Below are 17,600 nucleotides of genomic sequence, written 5' to 3' on the forward strand. Positions count from 1 at the left end.
CTTTCTTTCAGCCCAACCCGCAAGATACTTTCCTGCCCAACTCTTCTGCTTTCTGCATTGTTGATCCTTCTGGCAACCCAGCCTCCGCCAACATTGTCTTTTTCTACCCGCCAACATCCCTCCCAACCCTCACATCGGATCAGCCCTACCTGCTACTGAGAAGCTCAAAAAGATCTTCCCTACCTAGGCACCCCAAGGATCATCCTCTTCGACACCAACTTCGACAAACATTCCACAGGAACGTTGCAGACAAGTCATTTTCGCTGTGTTTGCTTCTCTCCTTGGTTCTATCACGACACAACTCAGCCGAGTTGAAACTACATTGCCCTGGATTTGCATGACTAGACGACCCGAGGAATCAATGACTGCCCTTGTTGTTCCGCGCCCGGATATGCCTGGCTACAATTCTATTGACCTGGACGACGTCCACACACCTTCTAGGTATTGTCTTTTCCTTCTCTGTTCCCAGGGTGGTCCATTGTCTTTTTAGATTCATGTATTGCAAACTTCTTGTTTTGTTGTTTCTTTGAGTCTAGCAACCAGATCTTTTCCGGCCGCGTGGAGGCCTTGATGCCACTGGACATCAACCCAAGGACTTCGGACAAACCCAGGACATCTGCCGGAGTTTCAAGCCAGGAGGCTTTACCTAGGAACTTTTCAGAAGATATTTCATCCCCCCGGACACAGGAGACCGTTGAGCAAGAGGTCCTCCCTCATGCCGTCGCACCGACCGGTCACAAGAATTTTGATCTCACCATGGTGAGTATTGCCCGACTGTGTGCAAACCTGAGACTAGCAGCATCATGGATTCCGATGGACATCTTTTCGACCCTGAACTTATTGCCGGACTTTCTGCCAATGGAGAAGCCACATGGATTATTTTATTCCCCTGGACATCTGGACGTCTCGCCCGAGACGAGAGGCTACCCAGTCTCGCCTTTGGATGGATTGCCACGGATGCCTCTAAAAACAAAACCGATCCCTGATGGATGGCTTCTCTGCCCCATCCCCAGCCTTATTTCAGGCTTACACTGGGTTATCTCCAATACTGGTTCCAGGACAACGACAAGTCTCGCTCGCCTTTTGGCTTTATTGTTCATTTTGCATGGATTTTCCGTTTGCTTCGATTCTTCTACCTCGGCTCCTGAGGGAACTGGACTTCTACAGTACATCAGCACGGACACCAGAATGGGATTTCTGCGCAGTTCTGATTTCAACAATGCGACTATGGCTTCGCCCCTGGAATAGTACAGGTCCAAGGATAACTACGACGAACCACGGATCCGCTACCAACTGTGTCGACTTCCCGGAGTTTGTTACACGACAACCCTGGTTCCAATTGCTCTGTATCTTTTGCCAATCATAGGACCTCAGCAATGTCGCACCCACGCACACTCTCGGACTGCTGGATCTTTTCTTTTGTCACTCGCTGGATCGCCTTGGACGACCCCCTCGCCAACCTTACCTGGAATTGTTATGCCCTTGGCCTGATCTGCTGGATCTGTGCTAGCCTGGTCTGTTCACTTGTAACCCCTGAACTCTTGAAGTGAAGCAAAGACCGCTAACGTTGCTGTGCTACAGGAACAAAGTTGTACCACGCTGAGATTTGTTTTTTTGTCTTTTCCTTCTATTGTCTGCGTTGCGTACAAAACAGTGGAGAAACAGCACACTAACCCCCGACCCCAGCGACTACAGCTTCTTCCACGCCGGAATGGTGCCCACAGGAATGTTTTCCTTTTCTTCTCAAACAGGACCATCGGACCCCTTGAGTGGTTCGTGGGAAACGACAGGAGATGGAGCACAGAACTTCCAAGACCTCTCAGACAACGGATCTGCCCACCCGGGAGACTCCGAGGACTTTTCTTTCCAAGTTGATGGCCATATGACGCCCAGAGGACAGGGCCAGACAAACGAGGACCTGCAGAGCAAGTGGACTGCTACCACTCCCGCCACAGCCGTGGTGCCCGTCGGTGGTGAGCTTATGCGAAGAGGGACTTCGCGCAGCTCCGCTGGAAGCCGCAAGCACAGGATCACCAAGATCACCTCTCCCAAGACCAGACCCAGAATGACTTCTGCGGCCTCGTCTCAAGTATCTGCACAGCTGTCCTCCATGGACATCACAGGTAACGCGACAGTCTTCAACGGATCACAGCACAACGCCCAGTTGATGGACGTAAACCCCTATTTCCTGGACACGGACACAAGCGCCGTCTCGTCGCAATGGTTCAACTCGATGGAACTCGGCATCGTTTCCGACGGCCTGCCGTCCGGCGACATGAACATGCACGTTGTTCCAGCTCAAATGCAGCTGGACCCTGACTCGAGCCTGGGTGCTCACTCTCCTTCTGCCTCCTGGAACTCCTTCAGCCCTGCCGAGTCTCATCTGTCCTCGCCCGCCGGGAGCACCGAAGACTCGTGGCTGTCTGCCCCCCTCATGTCCTCACCGTCCCACTCGGAGCACGTCTCCCCCATCATCCAAAGCCAGTCTCCAAGGTACGTTTCTCAGATCAGCTGCTCTAGCCTAGAGTCAGCCTCTGACGCGTCGCTTTTGTACAGCGCCAATGGGAAGTTTCTGGGAGACGAGCTCGGTGGGAGCGTCCTCACCATTGTCGGCGATGCCGCTCTTCGCCCTGCTTTCCACAGCCGTCGGCCTACCAACGAGGGTGACTCCGCCCGGGACCACCCTCTGTACAAGAACGCCGCCCCGCAAGCCGATGGCTTGTTCCACTGCCCGTGGGAAGGTGAATCCAGCTGCAACCACAAGCCCGAGAAGCTCAAGTGCAACTACGAGTGAGTCGACCGTTTATCATAACCAACGTCCCTCGCCTTGGTGACTAACCAAACGTCCCCTCCAACAGCAAGTTCGTGGACTCTCACCTGAAGCCCTACCGTTGCAAGATTGACTCGTGCGAGAACGCCCGCTTTTCCTCCACTGCCTGCTTGCTGCGACATGAACGCGAGGCTCACGCCATGCACGGCCATGGTGACAAGCCGTTCCTGTGCTCTTACGAGGGGTGCGATCGCGCTATGTCTGGCAACGGATTCCCCCGCCAGTGGAACCTCAAGGACCACATGCGCCGAGTCCACAACGACAACGGAGTCCCTGGATCCCCGACCAGCACCAGCAACGGACAGCAGAGCTCCAAGGGCCGCAAGCGCAAGGATGCGCCCAAGGCCGTCGGACCTGCTCCTCCTTCTCGCAAGGTCACTGCCAAGGCTGCCGCCGTGGAGGCTGCCGCCCAGGAGGAGGACTCTTCCAAGCCTCTCATTGAGGAGTGGATGTCCCACCGCCATGCCCTCGAGGACATCATCCGCGGCCTGAACCAGCCCGATGACAGCAGGAACATCCAGCTCATTCAAGATGCTCAGAACCACCTGTCCGCCATGGGCAAGATCGGACACAACCTGAGCCCGTCTCAGCCAATGGATGTCAAGATGCCTTTCCACCGGAACTTCGTCCAGGCCGGATGAACAACTATTTTGGTCCGTAAAAGCCCGCACCGCTCTATCCGAAGACGTTCACTAACCAGATTATTCCAGAGTTATGAATTATCAACCCCCCCCCACCTAGAAGAGTGTTACCAGCTTTGCATGCAAGCGCATCGAGCTCGGCCCTTGACGGCATCCTGATCCTCTACATTGTGGACGTTGCTAGTCACCGGGAGCCATGGCCTTGCTACCACGAGGGACCTGTGTGTACCATGCTCTTCCATGGATGAACCGCAAAGCCCAAGGTCAACTTCACATGCCACCCGGCTACGGACACATCCAGGATCGAACCCATGGACACCCATCATTGGGAGACTCGCAAGCTAGGAGAAGTGCTCTAGTAAAAGCCGAGCCGTGGCCAGAGAGAGAGAGAGGAGAGGGAGGAGGAACGTCATTCGAGATGGCGAGGCAAATTTGATTTTCGTGCAAGACTGAGTTTTTATTAGAAGTTGGCAACATAACATGTAAGAGCTCGCGCTCGACGTAACAGAACTTGTATTGTTTTGTTTTTTTGGAAAGGAAACCCTCACAGTACGAGGCCTATCCACGAACAAAGTGGAGAGTTACAGACTCGAAGATGGGAACAACAGCAACTGGATTTTAGATTGTGTTATTTTGAAAGCAAACGTAGGGGAGACGATTTAGTAATCGAGTAAGAGAGAAAATCGGAGAAAACCATGACTAACTTCTGGATGCTTCTTATCAAAACGCCCCGCGACGTAGTTCCTGCTCCATTGAGATCCATCCATCACTAAGGAACGAAGGGTTGAAGATCGATCCGCCAACTACTAGAACCCTCTGGTCCCAAAAACGAAGCATCCCACGCCCCACGGCTCTGTGTTTTCTGCGTGCGTGGACTGCGTACGAGTTGCCTGCGGCGTGTGTGTGTGTGTGTGTGTGTGTGTGTGTGTGTGTGTGTGTCCGCGTGCTATGTTGGATTTCGAGCTCGCGGAGAGCAGTCGGCGAGCGCCCTTTTGGGTGCCGCCCTGTTGTCTGCTGGCCTGGGTGGGCTCTCGCCCCTCCCGGTTTGTTGCATCATTCGAGTCACCCTGTCCTGCCGTCCGTCTCTCCCTCGCAAGAAGCCGAGTCCGCGTGGGGGTTTTCGCACCGGCTCCCGATGCATTGTAGAAGGCCGTCCCGGGTTGGAGTCACTTTTTGAATACGGGTAGGTCTCCCCTCTTTCTCTTACTTACCCATTGGCCCCCCCCCTCCCCCCCCTTCCCTTTCTTTCTTTCTTTCTCTCATCTCGTCTCCTCTTTGACCACCGCCGCCCGCGTATCTGGGGGAGCGAGACGGACGGTCTTGAGCCCGGATGGCGACAGAAGCCGAAGACTAGGACGGTACGGCAAGAACAAGACAGCTCATGTGATCAGAAAAGGTCTTTGCAACACGTCGCAAAGGAACTTGCTCTTGATTCCTGTATAGACCACATTTATCCAAGGGGGGGGGTTCTTGCTTCGGTGCGCTACCTAAGTACATTTGCTGGCAAGAGCAGTAGCTCCGGTTCGGGGAGTGCGGCCGAACGTGAGGAGGCACGGAGGGGAGAGTGGGTGGGGACGAAAGAGGACAAGGGCCACCCACATAGAGACGATGAACCCGAGGGAAGAACGCATCTGAGTTCTTCAACCCCCGGTTTTCTTGGGACAGCATTACGGGGAGCAAAAGGCGAAGAGAAGAGACCGAGTCAAGGGCATGCGGGGAAGACGGGAAGGGGGGTTGATGGCATCTCAGATGGGCAATGATGGCCAGTCTGGCTTACTCGATGGGAACGCTCTGCGAACACGCTTTGACGGCATGCCGCCGCTAATATACCTGGCTCAGAGGCGTCATCCCCATAGAAGGTGCTGTCGGACAAGGTGTGGCAAGATTAGGTGAGACGAGATTGAATACTCGTTGATGACAAGGTCCAAAAATATACACCCGTCCAAGTCAAGCCCGGCAGGCCTTTGACGAGGTTGCTTCCTGCTGACAGGGTTATCTGTGAGCTTTGGCGTCGTCCGACGTGAGACTGCACTCTTATCCACAAAGCTCTGCAGCGGCGGTAGGTCGGCGGGTAACTTGGCTATAGACTTCCCTCAGCTGGTGACACGCCTCCAGCACCGAAGGAGGCGGAACGGTCATGCTTCAATGGAGGGCTTTGGAGAGAGCCTATCGAGAGGCCAGTGTGTTGGAAGATTTCCTGATCGCCCCCCCCCCCCCCCCCCCCCCCCCCCCCTTCCCCTCCCTATCAGACCGCTGCCTGGATAAGCGCAAGTGGTGGGCTGATGATCCGGTCAGCAGAACCAACGACGTGCAGAATTTCGTTATTTGGACCTACCTTCGGGAACGATGCCGAGGGGAGGTTCGTCAACAACCTCTAGGAGACGGAAGGTAACGGAACAAAGTTGGGCCAACCACAACTCTCTTGTCCGGCGTTCATGGCGTCCGCGCACGAGAGTTTGCACCGGCTGGGATGCTTCCGCTTTGGGGGTATCTTTTCTCCCCACAAACCAGGCCAAACGTACAGATGGGAGGGCGGTCGGCGAGATAGGGACGTCGGGCTAGAAGGAAGCCTTTTTGGAAAGAGAACTGTCTGCCGTATTATTGGTCATGAGCGTCATTGCCAGAGTTCAGGCTTGGCTCCCGAGAAGCTTATATAAAAAGTATAAATATGGCCATAAGAGGAAGGGACAAGCAGAGAACCACCACGCTGCGCCGCCACGTCTTGGTGTACTGTAGGAATCCTTCCCAAATAAACACCTGCCAAGCGAGAGACGACCCCCAAACACTGTTTGATGGGCCCTTCCCGCAAGTACATACATGTTGTACAGCGCGACAAGCCTTTCTTTTCGTTCAAATTACCCCCCAAACGTACCGATCGATCCGGATTTGGCATGTCTTCCCAGAGGCGCAGGCACCGCCGAGTATCTGTAGTAGTCGTAGGCGCTGTAACGGACCTCGGCCTCAAGGTCGTCGATGCTTTGGCGGTATATGCTCTCAATGTCATCTAGAATTCGACTGTGACGGGTGCTTTCGCCTGCTGTGGTAGTGGTGGCGGTGGTGATGTGGCTATCGCGACTGTATTCTATTGGGCTGTAAATGCTCGGGCGGTGCTGGCTGGAGGGCTCCGAATTGTTCCTCACGTGCTGGATCCTAGGGCGACTGAAGTTGCTCACTGCCTGGCGCCGGACCAAGTCTGTTTGTTCTCTCGTTCGACCGCTGGCGGCACGCCTCCTATCTGCCGGACCCAAGCTGGCTTCGTCGAGTTGAATATTGATGGTGTAGACCGATTGGTTCTTCAGCACGGCTGGCAATGGCTTGTTGAGTGCTGCCTCGCCGAACCGTTTTTCTGCTGGTGATTTTGATTCTGTCGAAAGGGCTTCAAGCTCCTTCGCATCAGAACCGTTCGAGACCTGACTGGTAATTGCCAAGCCGTTTGCAGTCTTATTCGTGGGTACGGGGGCACTGGCAGCATGCGACTTGCGCGAGACTGTGCCCAGCAACTTGGGAACGTATTTGTTGAAAAACGGTTTGGTCGAGGGTATGCTGGTACATATGATGCCGAGAAACAGCTCAACACAGGACATTAGCCAGTTGATCCAGGCATTCCAGGTCGCGTCTGGCTCCGTCGTCATGATCCAGGTAAAGTACGTCCGGGCCGCGCCGGCGAACGATGCGAGGAAGCCGGCACCAAACAAGATATTGACAATGGTCATCTGTCTCGGGGTAAGCTTGTCGGCGTAGACGACGCGCACAAGAGTAAGTGGAAGTAGGACCACCGCGAAGTCGGTGGCAGTGTTGATGATGCTTGCGACGAGGAGGTGAGCGGCCTCGTTGATGCAGTTCTGTGGTCCTACGGAGAGCGTCCAGTATAACCTAAGAGGCCTTTGTCCTGTTAGTTGAGGAGTGGTCGAAGGTGATCAAGACATCCTCACCGGCACTGTAGCATGACTACCAGCATGAAGACGATGCAATTTACAGAAATGAAGACCTGGAGCACCATGACCAGTATCCTCAGCTTGTTTGAAGCGGCGTAGGCGAATCGATGCATCAGAGCAAGCATCGAGAGCTTGGTGAAACTGGTCGCAAGGTCGAACAAGATCTGGCTGGCGAGACCTATCTGAAGGGATCCAGTAAGAATATCAGTGGGCACGTCCCATACATGCCGTCCCCAACCGTAGTTGTTAGTGGCGATGACGCCGAGGACCACGAAGCCCGTGGCTGGGATGAAGGCCAAGACGACGAGGATGTCATCCCAGCCGAACCCGTTTGTGATGCATCGCCGCGTGTATATCCGGATGGCGAGAATGATCGTGGCGATTGCCAGGAGGATGATGGCGACGATCTCGCTAGCCGGGCCTCTGGTTTCGGGGTTGTCGTAACGCGGTAGTGGCCAACTGAGAATGACTTCTACCGGCGGAATTCTCATGTCGTTGACGGCGTGGACATGTTGTAGACGCGGGATTTGGCCAAAGTACAGCAAACTTCTCGAAAAAGAGGCAGAAGAAAATTGGGGGGGTATTCTTCTCCTTATTCCTTCCTCTACGGCGGCGAAAGAGGTGGTCCGAGTACAAGAGTGGACGAATGGCAGACGGGATGAGAGGGGTTGGGCAAATGGGCAAATAGACCTTTTCAGTATCGGTAACCGTGCTTGAACCAGACCAACAGACGACGGCGATGGGAAAGCATAACTGGTGCTTGTAACATCAACGTGATGATGTGAGGCCCCGGCCCAATATATCCTTCCCCTCTGATGGTGGCCATCCCAACCCTGGCGCCGCGCCTGCAGATGGCCTGGTACGACTGATAGCCGTTGGCGAGACGTTCTCCAGGCCGCACGGATGGCTTGAACTGGGGTTACGATGAGGTACTGGTGGTGTTGTGTCGATTTGTCTTTCTCTCGCCACTAGACAGCCCAAGGGGGATTTTCGCGGATGCTACTCTGTTGACCTAAGCGCACCTTGGCCAGTTGCAAGTCTGTGTAAGGAAGTCGGGCAGGCAAGCAGACTTTCACGCCTTGCTTCTTTGCACAAATCGTATTCTGCGACAACATCGCAAAGCTCCACCATAACCATTGTGGGCAGGGACGGCTTCCAGACTCGTGGTATTGTCTTGCGAGTGGGGAAGACGTCGGTTTAGCCACAGCCGAGGAGGCTCGACATGCTTAGATGGGCGCGAGAAGGCAGACCCAGGCCTAGGGATTCGGTTCGAATGCCGCTACCACGGCGGGCATTAGTGACAGCTTCCCAAGATGGCTGTCGGAAGCTCTCGGTCTTGGATGCTGAGGGTATCGAGCCTTCACTCAAGATGGTTAACATCATGCACCAGGCCTGCCATCACGGGGATGACAGGGCAAGGAAGGGCAGCAAGGCTGTTCGGCAATGTGGCCTGCCGCAGCAAGGGGCTTCAATTGGGCAGGAAACCGCTATTTGGAACACGCGGTTGAAGTTCAGAGCCCTGCCCCTAGTCTGGATGTGGCGATGGTAATGGCCGTCCAGGGTTGCGGGATGCCGGGTTGCACTACGAATTAATGTGAAAGAGACATGTCTCCCTGGGCGAAGATCAAAAACGTTTGTGCCAGGGTGCAAATATTGACGAGTCGTCTTCAAGGCCATGCCACCATCTCGTTTCTCCCCACGATTGGTGGCCCTTGGCTAAAAGAGGGAGTGTTTGAAGCTTGGCAGGGCGCACGGGATTTGGGTTCGCATGGGCGCTTTGACGGCCGAGCGAAGGGACTGTCAAACCGAACGCGTCGGAAGATTGATTTTGGACACCACAGGTCCATTGTGGCTCTCGTCTTCTGGTCCAAGGTCACAAGAGGCTATGGTGAGAGAGAGCCTCCCACGGAACGACGACTCTCGATGTCATAAGCTGTCGGGGTTCGGTCCCTATCACATCAGCTCAGGGCGTTCCGGGGCCAGTAGCGATGAAAGATCACTCTGGCTGACAAACAGAATACTCGAGGACTTGCGTTATGTCGGCGCTAAGGAAATCAAGGAGCGAAGCGGCATATGTGACGTGAAAGTTGGGAAGCTGGCAGACGAATGACAGCATTTGGAAGTTGGAAGTTGCAGGTTGCGCTCTCGAACATATTCCTGATCCACATGTAGGTACGTACCCTGATCTTTGTCATTAACAGGACAACACCTCCACTGGGGACTCGGGGCTGCTTCAATGTAATCCAAGCAGCGTCTACTTGTCCGCTTCTTCTCTGAAGGCTTACAAGTATGTTTGGGACATCTGTCGGAATTTGTCACCGTCATCTTTGCCTCGTGTTCAAACCGAAAAGAAGAAAGAAAACAATCCTCAACGCCTCGTCGCTACCAGTGTGACCAGATTTGCAATTTTCCGCCCTGTTCCCGAACCACACTTGGCTAGTAGATGTTTCAATTGGCACAAACTGCCGGGGTTCAGGTGTCCTCCGCGAATGGTTTATGCACGCGCAGCTCGGTCCCGGTGTTCCTGTCGTTTAGCAAATGACCCAGGACATGGAAGAACGCACCCGGGCCCTCTCCTCCCGTTCTCATTCGAAAGGCCCGGCGCCATGATCCGCCCCGGGACCCTGGAGGGGCGAAGATGCGATTGGACCCATGGACCCGGGGCTGTCAACCCTACGTGTGTCCGGCCTGCCGTCAGCTGCGCCCCATTAACCAACCGACTCAAACCACAACGACACCCGGCATGGTCACTAGGTGCGATGAACAATTGATGAAATCACGGGCTTGGTGACACGCCGCTTTTCTATAAAACCCCGACGTCTAGTAGGTCAGACGCTGTGGTAAACCGGCGTGTTTCGGACGGTCCTCCGACGAGTCGTACCGCCATCCGCGGACGAAACGTTGGGATGACACTGCGATCACCCTCGAGGTTCCGTCTCATGGGAGGGAAACCATCAGATCTCGAGTACAATGCGGTCCTTCAAGACGTCTTGCTCGTCTTGGTAGCCTTTAAAAGATCCAACCGCTGTCATCCGCTTCCCATGGTTGAAACCGCCACTCTGGCGTGGCCCCATCATCTGGTTTCGGTTCACATATGCGTTGTTTGTCATGGAGTCTTGCTAGCATGTCTTTTTGGCCTTTTGCACCGAGCTTCCTCTACTTGATATTGGCGTTGTTGCGACAATTGGATTTGGCTAGGCCACAGTACTTCCTAAACGATGCGCAGACTTGACGACACTATTCTGGAATGAGTGAGATGAAGAAAAAAAAGAAGTAAATACTCATGACCAAATGCCGAGCCCGACGGGTTTGAGACGCCGGGAGTGGGGAAGTCGACCCGGTGGCAGGCCTGATGGGCGGCTGGGATACATTGTGTCGGGCCCGAATTTCGTCTCTTCAGCAAATTCTGTCTCTCTTTCTCACGTCGAACGCTCTCATTTGGTCCATCCTGTGTTTGTCGATGCTGGTTATGTCTATTTTCGGCATCAAACGGCTAGCTATGCCTGGTACGATGTCTTTGGGCTTGGGATGCCAGGCGGATGGAACGTCAAGTCAGCAACACCACAACCCCCCCCCTCCTTAAAAAAAACCCTGGTCTCATGGGGTTCTTTTCTACGTATGCTGCGAGTTGAATGCGAAGATGTCTCACAGTACAGATTAGTACGTCCCAAAGTCACGACTCGGAGGCCAATACGACGCTGCTTAGCAGTGCATATGTCCGAGCTCAGAGACCCCCCAAACCGGATCAAGAGGTTCTAGATCAGCACGACACGAGGACCAACCTATACAGATTCATGTTTCCTAGTCTTTCTGTTTATGGGATGTCTTACAGAAACGAGAATCAATTACTCGGGGGATCACGAAGATGATCTGTACCACAAGGGAAAACGGAAACTCTGGAGACTGCCCACTGTCGTCAATCTACTCCGAACCGCATCAAGCGTGTATATCGGATGAGACACTTTATTTACTCTCTAGTCTACTCAATGAAGGAGGTCTGAAACCGAGGCCTCTCAGTTTGGGTCGGTGTTAAGTGTAAGATATCTGAGACAGCATCACCACGTTTCTGCTTTTGAAGCCCTAGATCGAAGACATTACGCACTCTTCTTGGGACGGCTCAGAACCGCGGACGTGTTGACAACGGGGGCCTCTGCGGCGTAAACTGACAGCTTTTTCTTTTCGGGTCAGAAGTTGAGTCACTTCAAACATCTGCACACGACTACGAGATTCACAAGTGTCAGGTTAAGGAGGCAAGGCTAGAGTCGTTTTCATGCAATAGGGATGTTGGTAAGTACAGTAGGATAAACCGATCTGCTACTCAGTGCTTACCAGCAGTGTTGGTGCCAATCGGAGCCATCGCTTCTTGAATAGTTGGTCAATATGTCACATACGGCTAAGAAGCTTACTCCAATACACAGTCCCGAGGTTGATAGAAGCCGGCAACCAATTAGCCGTGACATCGGGAGAAACAGGATTCCGACCGACCCGGCCCCGGCCCGGCCTTTTACCTCACAGAAATAAGGCGGCCTCATTGTTCATGCTTGCCCTTGTCAAATAAACAGCTTAGACGACTGGACGTGACCAAGAACTGTAAACCGAACTCGGCTGTGGACACTAACGACTCGGGCACTCGATTGGCCAGGTTTGTGACCGAGTCCTTGTCGTGGTTCATCGCCACGGGAGGGTCGAACGCTTCACCATCTCAGATTGAAGCTGCAATGTAGCACCAATTGGGGAGTGTAATGTTGCACGCCATTCACTGATGCGTGGAAATTGCAGCGGACATCCGATTGGATTGTCAAAGAAGAAGCTCGGCATCCGGAGGGTTCAAAGGAAGAGCAACGGGCCGACTGGGCACGAAAAGTGTTGAGGGGTAACTGTTTGTTGGAAGACGGTCTCAGCCCACAGACAAGTACAAGCTCAGATCACGGAAGCTGGACTGCAGCCTCTGCAAGCTGCAAGGGAGGTTGAGTGCGGGGCAGGGCAGGTAGCTGAAGGCCCCCCCGGGCCAGGTCGGAGCCGCTGGGAGACCCCACCGGAACTGCTGATTTGTGCTGCAAACTGGTGTTGTTGGCGTCGCGACTCGCAGCGGAGCTGCGGTACAGTGAGGTGTACTAGCTGCCCCTCTTCCCTCTTGCGCAGCCCACGCTGGCGCCCCTCCCTTCTGCCCCTCCATGAGACAAGCCCAGCCCACCTCACGCTGGAGCTTTTGACGTGACCCAACCCTGAGGTCTTTTTACTATTACTGTTAAGCTACCACTGCCAAACCCATCCTGCGTCATTTACATCCAGCCTTGATCTGATATTTCCCTCCCAACAGTCCCTCAGACGTCTCAAACTCCAACAACACACCCCCTTAAACCACCAGATACTACCAATTGCCCAACATGGCTCGCAAGTTCTTCGTCGGCGGCAACTTCAAGATGTAAGTCTCGTCCGTTGGCGGGGTCCCACGATCTCTGCACACCAGAGAGGGGGGACGAAAGTTGGAGGCTTTGATCTGCAGCCAAAACAACACAGACTGACGCCGCGGGTTTCCCGCATCACAGGAACGGGTCTATCTCGTCCATCAAGGAGATTGTCCAGAACCTGAACAACGCCAACCTCGACCCTAACACTGGTATGTGCCATCCCACTCCCAGTGCTGTCCTGATGGATGTGCATCTCGGCTGATAACCACCTTGCAGAGGTTGTCGTCTCTCCTCCCGCCATCTACCTCCAGCTCGTCCGTGACCTCCTCCGGAAGGACGTCGAGGTTGCCGCCCAGAACGTCTTCGACAAGCCCAACGGTGCCTTCACCGGCGAGATCAGCGTCGCCCAGCTGAAGGATAGCAACATCAACTGGGCCATCCTCGGCCACTCGGAGCGCCGCACCATCCTGCGTGAGTCTGACGAGGTCGTTGCCTCCAAGACCAAGTACGCCACCGAGAACGGCGTCGGCGCCATCTGGTGCTGCGGCGAGAGCCTCGAGGAGCGTGAGGCCGGCACCACCGTCGAGGTTGTCAGCAAGCAGCTGGCTGCCCTCAAGGCCGCCATCTCCGACTGGTCCAAGGTCGTCATCGCCTACGAGCCCATCTGGGCCATCGGCACTGGCAAGGTCGCCACCAACTCCCAGGCCCAGGAGGTCCACGCCGCCATCCGTGCCTGGCTCAAGAAGGAGGTCAGCGAGAAGGTTGCCGATGAGACCCGCATCCTGTACGGCGGCAGTGTCAACGAGAAGAACTGCAAGGACCTTGCCAAGGAGCAGGACATTGACGGCTTCCTGGTCGGCGGTGCCTCCCTGAAGCCTGGCTGTGAGTGTTTCCCGACTTTCCATAATGAACACCCTGCTAACAACAGTCCGCAGTCGTCGACATTGTCAACGCCAAGCAGTAAAAATTCTTAGATTACATACTTGATGATGATGACCTAAAACTAGGCTGGATGGGCCTGAGACGCATCAAAACAGCCCCGGTGATCATGGCTAGCAGCCCCCAGCTCCTACCTAGGGCGGAAAGAAGAACAAAAACAAAAAAACAATTATACCCCCACCACATGCAACTTGAACATCCTGTGAATTTTGAGATTTTGAATTCGAGAGCTTTTAAGGGGGCACTCCTCCCCTCCCTGCCAGGTGTTTGTATGATACAAGCATCCACAGATGCTGCCTCCGTCTATGCACGCCTTACTCTGTTCGTAGTTTTACACGTTCTCCAAATCGATAGCGCTCATGTCCTCTCATGTTTATACAGTCATGCCCTTTCCGTGGTAAGGACTCCAGATACCTCTGACACTTGGGTTGATGCTCGCCACCGGCTTGGTCACCCTCTTGAGCTTCTCGCCGCTTGCGTCGCGCAACAGCTCCGCCTTCTTGAGGATCTCGAGGGGTTCCATGTTCCGCACGCAGATGGCCTTCTCGCGGCCGTTGATGTAGTGGCCGACGATAATGGGGTGTTTCGAGGGACGAGGGGAGACGGTGAATTCGATCTGGGGGTTGGCGGCAGCGAACTTGGGAAGCTGGGACTTGATGAAGCCGCTGCGGAACGCGTCAGCATGGATTCCACATGTCGATACTAGGGATCAGCATACTTCATTCCCTTGGAGCTGCCGGCCCAGTCGCAGTAGTGGAAGTCCATCTTCCTGCATTGCAGGATGAAGGCGCCGAGGCCGTTCTGTCGAGATGTCAGCGGAAGCTGCGGGTAGCCCTGGATGAGACGGAAGTCTTACACGGCCGGTAGACACCGTCTTCAATGCCTGGATCGTCATGGTACCCTACGTAGCATACAGAATCCTGTTGATGGTCTTCGTCGCGAGAAGCTCCTGTTCGAGGACGGACGGGAAATTTCTTAGCGCGAAAATGGCAAATGTTCCGGCCTCCGGCATATCCAGCCTGAGGTGCCCGCCACCTCCCAGCAGCCTGGACCAGGTACGTACCTAGGTCGACCAGCACCTACCTAGTGGTGACTGGGCCGGCTGAACCACGGCTGATTGATTGAGCGGACCTTGCCTGCGGCTGCACCACAAACTTTCCCATGCTCGTGTCAATTTCCGGAGCGACGCGACGCTCCCTTTCTCAACTCCCTATCACCAAGCTCAACCGGTGCATCGCTAGTCAACAGGCGTTACGCATTCTACCCGAGCCACCGACTGCGACACCCGGGATCTCGAACCAGAGACGCCTCCGCCATGACGGATAAGCTCCCTCCCAACCTGCTGGCGCTTTTCGCGCCGCGCCCTCCTCTTCGATGGGTTGCGCCTCCCGACCATGCGCCCGAGTCTCGACGAACCTTGCCGGTCTCGGGCGTCGCCGAGTTTCTCCCCGCGCTCCAGCATTACAAGGAAACGGATGATTACAAGCCGACGGAGTCCTGGTTGCAGATGCGCGACCGCAAGAAGCTTGAGAAGCAGGCTGCCGTCGAGAGCCTCAAGACAGAGGGGCCAAAGAACTGTCAGTTGCCCCTGCTGGCTGTCGAATGACTTTTGCTAACACGTTCGCCACTCAGTTAAACCGCACGAAGACCCGAACATCCGTGGCGACGCCTTCAAGACGCTGATCGTTGCGCGACTCTCGTACGAGGCCAACGAGCAGGACCTCGAGAGGGAGTTTGGTCGTTTCGGCCCCATTGAGCGTGTATGCGTTTCCCATCTCCATACCTGTCGACCGACACATTGCTAACGCCCTGACAGATTCGCATCATCACTGACACTCATGCACATGAGAAGCCCAGAAAGAAGAAGAAGCCCCACCGTGGCTATGCCTTCGTTGTATTTGAACGGGAGAAAGACATGAGAGGTAATACCGCCGAATCTACCCCTTTTGACCAGACTCGGCTTGTCTGCCAGTCCTGCCCCTTCAGGCGCGTGGCCCTCAAGCTTGCCCGCGTCCTGCCTTACACACCGAGATCCGTGGCCCTCAAGCTCGCCCGTCTCAAATCATGTTTTTCTTCTCTTCTCTTTACTCAGCCATGATGCAAAGGTATGATATTGGTAAGGGTTTACTGACACGCGCGCCTTGGCGCACTGGTGAGTAGCTGCTCTAGATGCCTGCGATGGCATTCGAATCAAGGACCGACGTATCAAGGTAGACGTCGAGCGAGGCCGTACCGTCAAGGGCTGGGTCCCCCGCAGATTTGGCGGTGGTCTTGGCGGAAGAGGTTACACCAAGGCTCTTCCAGCCAGGCCTATGGGCGGCGGACCTGGTGGCAACTTTGGCGGCGGTGGCGGCTTCCGAGGAGGTTTCCGTGGCGGCTTCGAGGGAGGACGTGGTGGCCGCGGAGGCTTCAGAGGAGGAGGCTTCGGTGGCCGTGGAGGTTTCCGTGGCGGCGGCGACTTTGCCCCCCGTGGCGGCGATCGCGGCCCGAACGGATATGGTGCACCCAGAGATGCGCCATCAGGGCCTGGTCGTGGATTCGGTGGCGACCGTGGTGACCGAGGCGACCGCAGCTTTTCCGGCGGTGGGTATGACCGTGGTGGTGGCCGCTCATTTGACGACAGATCTGGCGGCGGTGGCGACCGCGGCGACCGCGGTGGCGGTTACCGTGATGGAGGTCGCTTCGGCGACCGTGGTGATCGGGACCGCGACGGTGGCCGGAGAACTGGAAGCAACATGGAGCCGATCAGACCCAGAGGCGAAGGTGGGTATCGCGGTGACCGAGGCGACAGAGAAGACCGGGATCGCGGCGGCCGCGACAGAGACAGAGACTACGACCGACCTCGCGACGACGACAGCAGGAAACGTGGCTACGAAGGCGGCGGCTACGAGGACCCCAGGAAGTTGCGCCGTTATTGACGAGACACGTGTTAGTGTCTTGCGGTGGGTGACCGACCGCTCGCCCGTCTCATCTCTTAGTCTCTTTTCTCCTTCCCTTTCTCTATTGAGGGTAAGCAGAAGGTGCCAGGCGCAAAGCTTTCAAGTATCTCCATATTCGGATTAAGACAAGTCGAACTCATGCCATTGGGCAAGTATATGCTATGCGCATACCGACCAGGCGCCCCCGGTCCAGTATCACAGCATACAACCCTCTCATAGGACGCCTATCAAATGCCTTGAACGTCTACAGGACCCGCTGGAAGGTAATCTTGTTTATGTGTCTTCCGCACCGGCCTAAACCGAACGACGAAGCAGACGACGAACTGTTCCAACAACAAAATTTCAACGGCGATTGACGGCGACGCAGGTAAGGTCAGAGGTAAGGGACTCCGCGCCTACTGACCTGGAGCTTAGTGAGGAGATACGGATATGGGTCAAGGGACATGTACCACGTTATAATTACTTGTATCAATAGGTGAGGACCTCTCGTCGTTTCTCCACCGAGACCACGTCGTTAGGGTAGCTTTCTCTTTGCATAATGTCGCGGCGAGCAAACTATTCTGCCCCCCCTCCCCTGACTCCCAACGTACACAAGAGAAACAAAAAGCGATGCCTGGAGTTTTTTGTACGTAGGTTCTCGTGAGTTGAGGTAGAATGATGGGGATAAAATTGCTCCCCCGACGTATGACCCGAAAATAAAAAACTTGTTCTCTAACAAACCGTCCGGAACGCCGTAAGTTGTTTTTCTGGAAACCCCCCCCCCCCCATCCTCGCAATCCATGATGGTATCGGCCCATATGACAGAAAGCAATCATCAAGTCTAGAAGCTTTTTGTTTTTTGTCCTTTTTTCCGTTTCGTTTTGGTTGTGTGAGTGTGTGTGTGTGTCCTTCTCTCTCTTTCCTTC

The 17,600-nt window shown here is 54.9% G+C and overlaps 5 protein-coding genes across 5 annotated transcripts; 3 read left to right on the forward strand and 2 right to left on the reverse strand.

The window, feature by feature from the left end:
- CDEST_00630 (Putative Zinc finger C2H2-type) lies at positions 1–4,179 on the forward strand. Its single transcript, XM_062916789.1, has 5 exons — positions 1–441; positions 1,687–2,493; positions 2,557–2,790; positions 2,859–3,483; positions 3,541–4,179. Exons 1-4 carry the CDS (start codon positions 338–340, stop codon positions 3,469–3,471), a joined length of 1,758 nt encoding a protein of 585 aa, XP_062772840.1. The 5' UTR covers positions 1–337; the 3' UTR covers positions 3,472–3,483; positions 3,541–4,179.
- Positions 4,180–6,090: 1,911 nt separating this feature from the next.
- On the reverse strand, positions 6,091–8,186 carry CDEST_00631 (uncharacterized protein). Its single transcript, XM_062916790.1, has 2 exons — positions 7,404–8,186; positions 6,091–7,353 (listed from the first exon to the last, which is right to left on the reverse strand). The coding sequence occupies exons 1-2, from the start codon at positions 7,895–7,897 to the stop codon at positions 6,327–6,329; spliced, it is 1,521 nt and encodes a 506-aa protein (XP_062772841.1). The 5' UTR covers positions 7,898–8,186; the 3' UTR covers positions 6,091–6,326.
- A 4,480-nt stretch (positions 8,187–12,666) lies between these two features.
- On the forward strand, positions 12,667–13,934 carry CDEST_00632 (Putative triosephosphate isomerase, aldolase-type TIM barrel, triosephosphate isomerase, active). The gene is made up of 4 exons (XM_062916791.1): positions 12,667–12,831; positions 12,956–13,026; positions 13,094–13,699; positions 13,753–13,934. Exons 1-4 carry the CDS (start codon positions 12,794–12,796, stop codon positions 13,779–13,781), a joined length of 744 nt encoding a protein of 247 aa, XP_062772842.1. The 5' UTR covers positions 12,667–12,793; the 3' UTR covers positions 13,782–13,934.
- Positions 13,935–13,967: 33 nt separating this feature from the next.
- Positions 13,968–14,775, reverse strand: CDEST_00633 (Putative large ribosomal subunit protein mL43). The gene is made up of 3 exons (XM_062916792.1): positions 14,613–14,775; positions 14,475–14,557; positions 13,968–14,421 (listed from the first exon to the last, which is right to left on the reverse strand). Exons 1-3 carry the CDS (start codon positions 14,649–14,651, stop codon positions 14,130–14,132), a joined length of 414 nt encoding a protein of 137 aa, XP_062772843.1. The 5' UTR covers positions 14,652–14,775; the 3' UTR covers positions 13,968–14,129.
- A 155-nt stretch (positions 14,776–14,930) lies between these two features.
- CDEST_00634 (Putative U1 small nuclear ribonucleoprotein of 70kDa) lies at positions 14,931–17,600 on the forward strand. Its single transcript, XM_062916793.1, has 4 exons — positions 14,931–15,333; positions 15,389–15,516; positions 15,573–15,678; positions 15,917–17,600. Exons 1-4 carry the CDS (start codon positions 15,072–15,074, stop codon positions 16,672–16,674), a joined length of 1,254 nt encoding a protein of 417 aa, XP_062772844.1. The 5' UTR covers positions 14,931–15,071; the 3' UTR covers positions 16,675–17,600.

This window comes from Colletotrichum destructivum, chromosome 1 (genome assembly GCF_034447905.1).
Source record: "Colletotrichum destructivum chromosome 1, complete sequence".
NCBI classification, from domain to species: domain Eukaryota; kingdom Fungi; phylum Ascomycota; class Sordariomycetes; order Glomerellales; family Glomerellaceae; genus Colletotrichum; species Colletotrichum destructivum.